Source organism: Electrona antarctica, assembly GCF_951216825.1.
Source record: "Electrona antarctica genome assembly, chromosome: 23".
Lineage (NCBI taxonomy): Eukaryota > Metazoa > Chordata > Actinopteri > Myctophiformes > Myctophidae > Electrona > Electrona antarctica.
Window position 1 is genome coordinate 19,987,497 of NC_136804.1, and position 8,304 is coordinate 19,995,800.

The following is an 8,304-nucleotide window of genomic DNA, read 5'->3' on the forward strand; positions in this document are numbered from 1 at the left end:
GCCTCATCCTCAGTCACCACAGCCTCAAGGCAAGGCAAGGCTCACACACACTCTCTCTCTGAGAGATTTCACAATTCTGTGACTTCCCCTCTCTGCAGCATCTGCGGCTTTATATGGTACTGAGCTCAAAGGTAGCCTACTGTACACACACACACACACACACACACACACACACACACACACACACACACACACACACACACACACACACACACACACACACACACACACACAGTCGGTTCTGGTCTCTCAGACAAACTGCCCTGACTTCACTCATCATCATAAAACAAGCTGAGGTTGGTTTCATAGTTAATGTTTTTAATTCAGTTGTTATAGTTTGGTGTCTCAATTAATTCATTCATTGTTTAGTTTAACATAATTGCCTTTTTTTCAGCTCGACTTATACATTATTTTAATCGCATTGTCTGTTTAGTCAGTTCTAAGATGTCAACAATAGTCATTTAATGCTGTCTGATAGATGTCATGCTAATTAAGCTAGTTCATTGAAGTGTTCAGCCTGTTTTTAATAGCATCTTTTATTTTGACGTTAAGGAATCTTATTTGACAATGGACAAGCCCTACAGCACTCTGAAATCAGCCCTTATTCTGTTCTGTCTGCTACTAGGAGTAAGTAACATGATTATTATTATTATGATTATGATTATGAGTAGTAGTAGTAGTAGTAGTAGTAGGTGCACTGTAAAATCCTACAGGTTAATTGTGTACAAAAGTAACCAAATTTATAACGTGTTTTAGTCTATGCATAATGTATTATTTCAAATATTTTCATGATTGTAGACTGCTGGCTGTGCGTTGCTGGTACTTGGACTGCTGGCTAACAACTTCCTCAACTCTCATAATGTAAGTGTCTGTCTATCTGTGTTTGTCTGTCTGTCGGCTCGACAGGATATATTTGGGGGTATTCTATCCCGTAGAATTGAAACAATTGTGTTCAATTGCGTTCAAATCAATTCAGCAGCTCCAGCACCAAGCAGAGACGGTATAATTTCACTTTGGACAAAGGCAATTGTAGCCAAGAGAGAGAGAGTGTGTGTGTGTGTGTGTGTGTCTGTGTGTGTCTGTGTGTGTGTGTGTGTGTTACATAATGCTGTATTCCAGTAAGGAGTCTGTTTACATTCCAGTTTGGCTGAGATCCAGAAATCGTTCTATACAGCTTCAGAAAGCTCTCACATGCACGCACGCACACACACACCGCAGTAGCAAAGACGGCGGCCATTTAAGGAAAATAAGGAAAATAAAATAATGTTGAACAGATGTTTCAACTTTCAGGCACAACTTTTTACTCGAGTCAAATAGGCAAAGTAAAATCCTCAGTGTTCATTTAACCCTCGGGAGTGTAGGAATCGATAATACATGGTCCGCTCTGTTTTCCCTCTCTACCAAATCTATTTGCCAAAAATAGCCGATCTACAAGCTCACACTTAGATCAGCCTATAGCCTATAGGGCATAGCAGTGGCAGCCATTTTGTGGTGCCACATATTTATACCCATTATTTTGTAGTTTTCTTTCACAGAATCAAATATATCGCCTGGATCATGGCTTGGTTCCAGGCTTAAAATAATTAATATCAATATGTTCGGAAATCTCTATTCTATGGGAAAGATGGGCTTTTAATTTGTGGAACCATAAAATGGCCGCTACTGCTATGCCCCATTAGGTTTCTTAACCACTTTAACCCTACCATCCCAATTTTGGACATGTCAGTAAGGAGATTAGTATCTGTATATAAAGTATTTCTAAAATAGCAGATCTGCAAGCTGGCTATGGTCCATACTGTGTGTTGGGGTATACGGAGGTGCAGACTGAAACGTGTGTGTCATGTGTGCGTGCGTGCATGTGCACGTGCGCACAGAGCAATCATGGAACATACAGTGCACATGCAGTCTGCTGATGAGCGATAAAGTACCTCAATATGATTTATAATATGGAAGTCAGCTGCCCAATGCTTTTGTGTCACGGTGAATAGATAGGCTACTATATTGTTGCACGTCATCCCTCAACCATAATAATGGTGCGGTTAGAATAACAACTTCCCTTTTCTTTTGTTTTCGTTCTAATCTCTGTTCTATACTCTGGTGGCAGAACTGCATCAAAAGGAAGTTGAGTTACTGTTTCACAAATCTGGGAATCCATCAGCAGGGAATTTGCCTCTGGGGGCACCGCCCAATTCCCTGTGTAGAGACTCACTCTGCTTTAGCCCTCCTCTTCCGGTGGTGCTCTCCTCTGTTTTCACTTTTCATTCCTAATAACAACAATTCTACACCTTGTAATAAGAGTTGCTGACTGATTCAGCTGCGGAGCTGCTGGGATAAGGAGACCTTGACGGGTGAAGAACAGACTTCGAGACTCAGACGGTTTAGCAACGTTTTAAGGAATACATTTGTTTGTTTTGATAAAATGTGTCAGTGCATTTATATTTGCCAATGCCAGCTATATGAACTAACAAAGGTCCTTTCCTGCATGATTGACTTGGCTTATACCTGTCATTGCAATTAGACAGCTGAATTCACCATACAAGTTTCTTTATTGTTACATCTTATATGGGTGCGTAAGAGTCACATTAATTTGTTATGGTTATATGTAGCAGCCATAACAGGTTAAAGGGCCATTTCACAGCTAAGAAAAATAATTGCTTTGGTGCACTATCCTCTATGGACTGTACCATTTTGTCCACCGGGGGAGTTAAGTCTCTCTCCACCTGTCCCCACCTGACCCCATCTGTCCATCCTTGTCTGTCTGTCTGTCTGTCTGTCTGTCTCAGATATATTTTAGATATGTTCATTTGCTATACTGTGAAACATTATGAATGATGATGATTATTTTATGATTAGGTGCAGTCTGTGTCTGTAGGCGTGGTGTGGCTCTACATCCTGGCAGGAAGCTGTATCCTTCTGTCCTGTTTGGGAGTGTGTGGAGCGTACAAGGAGAAGAAACTCCTTCTACGTCTGGTACAATATATTATATAATACTCTATGGATGTGTGCGTGTGAACTTTACTATCGTTTTGAGGGCCAAATTACAAGTAGGCCTACAGTATATTATAATTTTACATTGTGAGGACAATTGTCCTGGTTTTTTACAAGATAAATGGTTGTTTTATGCTTAGAAAATGATCTGTAGACTTTCAATTACAATTGGGAAAAGATCCAGGTTGGTGTTATAGGGTAAGGCATTTAGGTTTAGGAGGCCATGGTTGATCCTGCCAGTAGCATGCTTGTCTCAAAGATTAAACCACGCATGTACAGCAAAATTATGGTTAGTTGCAGTGGTGGAAAAAGTAAAAAAAATAATAATTAAAATATATATAGCTGCAAGCAGCGATAATGGTGGCCAAGCAGGAAGGCAATTAGCAAATATAGATGCAAGCAGCGATAAGATGGGGTGAACTGAGCGGTGCAGTGTGAACTGTGAATGGCCCTTTTAGGCTGCTCAATGATGCCACTTTAGGTCACGCAGCGGTATTGTAGCGGTTCATTCCGGGACATGCAAACAATGAGGTGGCCACCTAATAAAGAATTAAAAGGTACTTACTGTTAGTAAACGTATCAATATTATAGAAATAAGAGTTTGGCATTCAATTTACTTGAGTAAACGTACAAAAGTATCTAAATATACTTAAAGTATACCAAAAGAAAAAAGTACTCATTATGCAGAATGTTTTCTAATGTATAAAATGTATAAAAATCCTTTGAAAATAGCAGATCTATAAGCTAGTATACTAGTGACTAAAGTTTTCAAATACCCTAATTTCAGCGGAGTAAAAAGTACAATATTTGCCTCTGAGATGTTAGTGGAGTAGAAGTAAAAGTACAGAAAATTGCAAATACTACAGTATAGGTACCTCGTACCTGCACTTAATTACTTTACACCGCTGGTTAGTTGTGTGCCGGTGCCACTGGAGCGTGCACTGGAAATAGATCTACAAGGTTAAGGTTAAAAATGGCAAAGAACAGAAATTGTTAAAATGCCATTCATAAAATCTGCATCCTAAAATTTGACTCACAAGTAATACGTGTGTAAGTCTGTGCATGAGTGCGGGTGTGCGTGCATGTATCTCCATTGTTGTTTAAACCAGACGCAGACAATTAAGCCAAGCATAACAGGAAACCATTCCTTTGTTTATGTAACTTGGCAGTTCCTTGGAGCAATGCTGGGAGGATCAGTCAGTTTGTTTATCTTTGGGATGCATGGGATAACCGCCAGCGCACAGGTACGTTATTTGTCAAGGGTTTCCAACAAACTTTGCAGCCCAAGATATATTAAGCTCCATTTAAAGTAGTGAAAATAGCTGATGTACAGTACAGGCTCATGATGATGTGGTATCGCGACTGAGCTTGTATTTCTTTAAAAAAAAGAAATGATTGTTTTTATTGTTTTACATATCTGAGGGGGGGGGGGGGGGGGGGATGGGTGGTATCTATATCTATATCAGTCTAAGGAACATGGAAGGATTGTTGTTAATGTATTTAACTAACTAATTAAACACTAACTGTCCCCCAATACCAAAATCACAAATTGCATGGCTCAACTTAAATGTTGAAAAGCTCAAAATTTGTATTTTGAGCTGGAATAGCCAAGTTTATATCTAGGCTAATATTATCAAGGATGGTGGATATGGAACCTCTTGATTCAAGGTAAGTCTCATAGACTTTCCATTCATTCTGGTCTGTTTCATGTTCTTGATTGCCATCTGCTGGTGAAACAGAATCTCAATGTGGCACATTTGTCCATAGGATACAGGTCCAGTGGGCACCTAAACATTATGCAGCACAACATTAAATGAGCTTTTGTTTTTCTTCCAAAATGTAAATAAAAAAATATATAAATCAATACATTTTGATCACATCTTACCTTGTGGTGAACAGGAAGGTGGTGTAACATGTCATTTCCTGTCCACAGATAAAGGAAGGGCTGAGTGGAAGTTCTATGCCAGATGTGGTCAGAGCTATCATGAAAAATGAACAGCAGAGGACCAATCTGAAGGTTTTAGAGGCAAAGGTGCCACCTGACGGACACGCACAGCATACACGCACAGCACACACACACGCACACGCACACACACACACGAGACACTTACTACTACTATATGGGCATGCCAATTAACATTTGAACTGTGTGTGTGTGTGTGTGTGTGTGTGTGTGTGTGTGTGTGTGTGTGTGTGTGTGTGTGTGTGTGTGTGTGTGTGTGTGTGTGTGTGTGTGTGTGTGTGTGTGTGTGTGTGTGTGTGTGTGTGTGTGTGTGTGTGTGTGTGTGTGTGTGTGTGTGTGTGTGTGTGTGTTGTAGCTTGGCTGCTGTGGTCTGACTGGTCCCAGTGACTGGGAGACAGATGGAGGACATGTATCAGACAGCTGTCTGTGTCCCAGTGAAGAGCAGCAGGACACACTGCGCTGCGCCAACACCACCTACAAGACCTACTCACGATATCTGGTAAATAAATACAATAAACCACCTACAAGTCCAAGACCTATACTCACATGTGGTGAATACACAGTAAATAGTACACCAGTGGAGTCACTCCACTGCTGTACTATTTACTGTGTATTGGAGTGAGTGTAGAATACTTGCCAGCCCATAGAGCCCCATTGTGAACATATTGAGTACACCAAGGTTTTATGTTAGAAATGTTGAGTATGGTCCCGACTCCCCAGCATGTAGAAACACTTGCCCAAATGTGCAAATAACATCATCACATTTGTGATGGCGGCTATGGCCGTTTTTAGCCCAAGGAGTGTTTTTTGTGCAAAACTAATGCTTGGAATGTTGGCCGTTTTTAGCCCAAGGAGTGTTTTTTATGCAAAACTAATGCTTGGAATGAATTCAGCATCATGAAAACCCCCTAGTTTGACACGTCACATGTTAAAGCATGATGAGTCACATATTATGCCAATTATGAAAATTGCTTATGAAAAGTTAGCATCCGGCAGTTTCTACATGCTGGGGACCCATACTCAACATTTCTAACATAAAACTTTGGTGTACTCAACATGCCTGGGTTCACATTCATGGCAAGTGGACTATAGTGACAGAGGGGGGAAGTCAGAGGTCAATCCACAGGTTGGGACTCTGGAGGGAGAAGTCTAGCATGCCTGGAACTTTGGCTATAGTGTTGTATAGGGAACAACATAGGTATACATTCGGACAGTAGACTATACATTAGACAGAACATAAATTCAGACAGTGGACTATAGCCTACATTAGACACAACATAAATTCAGACAGTGGACTATACATTAGACACAACATAAATTCAGACAGTGGACTATACATTAGACACAACATCCATTCTGAATAAAAATGTTTTTCCAGTATTTGGCGTCCATTTGGAATAAAATGTATGTCCAATATTTGGCCTTGTTGTTGAGGAGTGTGTTGTTGTTTGTTTGTAGTTTAACGGCAGAGAGGAAATAACTCACACAGTCAGCATCTATAAAGAGGTAACGCACGCACGCAGTGCCACGCACGCACGCATGCATGCATGCATGCATGCATGCACGCACGCACGCACGCACGCACGCACGCACGCACGCACGCACGCACGCACGCACGCATGCACACACGCTGCACGCACACACTAATATTCAAGTAGATGTGAATTCATTCAAGTGTGTGACGTGTGTGTGTGTGTGTGTGTAGCCTTGTGGTCCAGTACTACTTGACTTTGTGGATCGGAGCATCAAAGTCATCTTAGGAATCACCTTTGGATTTGCTATCACTGCGGTAACTATAAAATCTATCGATCTATTTTTATGTAACAAGCAGGATGAGGACATGACTGTCTCCCTGACTGTACACTGTGTGTGTGTGTGTGTGTGTGTGTGTGTGTGTGTGTGTGTGTGTGTGTGTGTGTGTGTGTGTGTGTGTGTGTGTGTGTGTGTGTGTGTGTGTGTGTGTGTGTGTGTGTGTGTGTGTGTGTGTGTGTGTGTGTGTGTGTGTGTGTGTGTGTGTGTGTGTGTGTGTGTGTGTGTGTGTTACAGATGGTGGGTGTCATGCTGTCCCTGTCTCTCATCTACAGTATGGGGGCGACAGAGCAGCAGAGTGGATCAAACTCTAACATTCCGTTCCATAGATTTGCATAGACAGACAGACAGACAGACAGACAATTTTTAGTGTTCATGTTTGACAACAACAAAAACAAGGTTTTTGGATAAAAATATCAGTGACAGTCAGTCGTGGAAAGTAACTAAGTAAGCTATATTCCATCAAGTACTGTAGCCTACTTAAGTTCAATATTGCGGTACTTCTACTTTACTTGATAACTACAAGCTCACAATGTTTGGGCTTGTGAGTTTGTGAGCCTTTAGACACATTTTTGACACCTTGAAAAGCTGAGACAGTCTACAATGTCAAATTTTAAATATAACACTATACTATATACTTGAAAAATGTTAATTTATTTTCATAATTTGAACACCTTTGCCTTATAATGACCAGGTTGGAAGTTGTTAAGTTTCCTAATAATGACGTATTAAATTAGAATTATGAATCACTTTGTTGCCCTTGTTATGATGATGATGATTGTTATTTTTGTTGTAGTAGAGTACTTGCACTGATGTGTGTTTGTTTGATTTAAAATGTTTTTTATGAATAAAATAAAATTTTGTCTGACTAAAAGCCTTTGATTTCACATACCGGTAGTTCAAATTTCAGTGTTATCTGCTTTGTCATCACTTCCAATTTCACTTATATCCTATATCCGGTTTTAGTTTTCTCTTCTGATGGAAAAAATTAGTATTAGGCTAGGACCGCTAGGTATGTGAATGTCTGTCTGCCTATCTGTCTGTCTGTCTGTCTGTCTGTCTGTCTGTCTGTCTGTCTGTCTGTCTGCCTGCCTGCCTGTCTGTCTGTCTGTCTGTCTGTCTGTCTGTCTGTCTGTCTGTCTGTCTGTCTAGAAGGGTAAAGCAGCAGTGTTCTGTATCGTGTGTAATGTTAACTAGATACCAGTAGATGGCACCAGAGTCCATCATGTGACTGTTCACAGGTGCTGCTGATGAATAACGCAAGTTCATCACCGCTGCCTGCATTCCAAGTTCCAACACGGAACTGTTGCGTCGGCGACATGAAAATTTAACCTCCAACAAACAAGTTCCATGAACAATTTACACTGGTGAACAGTAGCCTACAGTACAGTGTAAGTACACTACACATATTGTAGCCTGCTGCCTACATGCTAATGCTTTATGAACAAAGAGCTTCCGTTTACATTACCTTTGTCTTGCGTCAAGTTGCGTGCTTCGAGGTTCTAGCTACTGAGGTTCATATTTATGAATGGGCACAATAACGT

The 8,304-nt window shown here is 40.7% G+C and overlaps 1 protein-coding gene across 2 annotated transcripts; it reads left to right on the forward strand.

Annotated features, from left to right (window-relative positions):
• The first annotated feature begins 234 nt into the window (after window positions 1–234).
• LOC306916121 (tetraspanin-8-like) lies at window positions 235–7,508 on the forward strand. 2 transcript variants are annotated; one of them, XM_079493861.1, is made up of 10 exons: window positions 235–300; window positions 553–627; window positions 799–861; window positions 2,854–2,970; window positions 4,158–4,232; window positions 4,922–5,020; window positions 5,307–5,450; window positions 6,410–6,457; window positions 6,657–6,740; window positions 6,998–7,508. In XM_079493861.1, the coding sequence occupies exons 2-10, from the start codon at window positions 568–570 to the stop codon at window positions 7,097–7,099; spliced, it is 792 nt and encodes a 263-aa protein (XP_079349987.1). In that variant the 5' UTR covers window positions 235–300; window positions 553–567; the 3' UTR covers window positions 7,100–7,508. The 2 variants fall into 2 exon arrangements, with proteins under 2 accessions (XP_079349987.1, XP_079349988.1); XM_079493862.1 differs by having other exon boundaries at window positions 250–296.
• Window positions 7,509–8,304: the final 796 nt, after the last annotated feature.

Excerpts from the sequence above, each read along its gene's own strand:
- LOC306916121 (XM_079493861.1), top strand. The coding sequence starts at position 568 with ATGGACAAGCCCTACAGCACTCTGAAATCAGCCCTTATTCTGTTCTGT. Across the intron at positions 4,233-4,921 it reads GGATAACCGCCAGCGCACAG|ATAAAGGAAGGGCTGAGTGG; the intron begins GTACGTTATTTG and ends TCCTGTCCACAG. Across the intron at positions 6,458-6,656 it reads CAGTCAGCATCTATAAAGAG|CCTTGTGGTCCAGTACTACT; the intron begins GTAACGCACGCA and ends GTGTGTGTGTAG.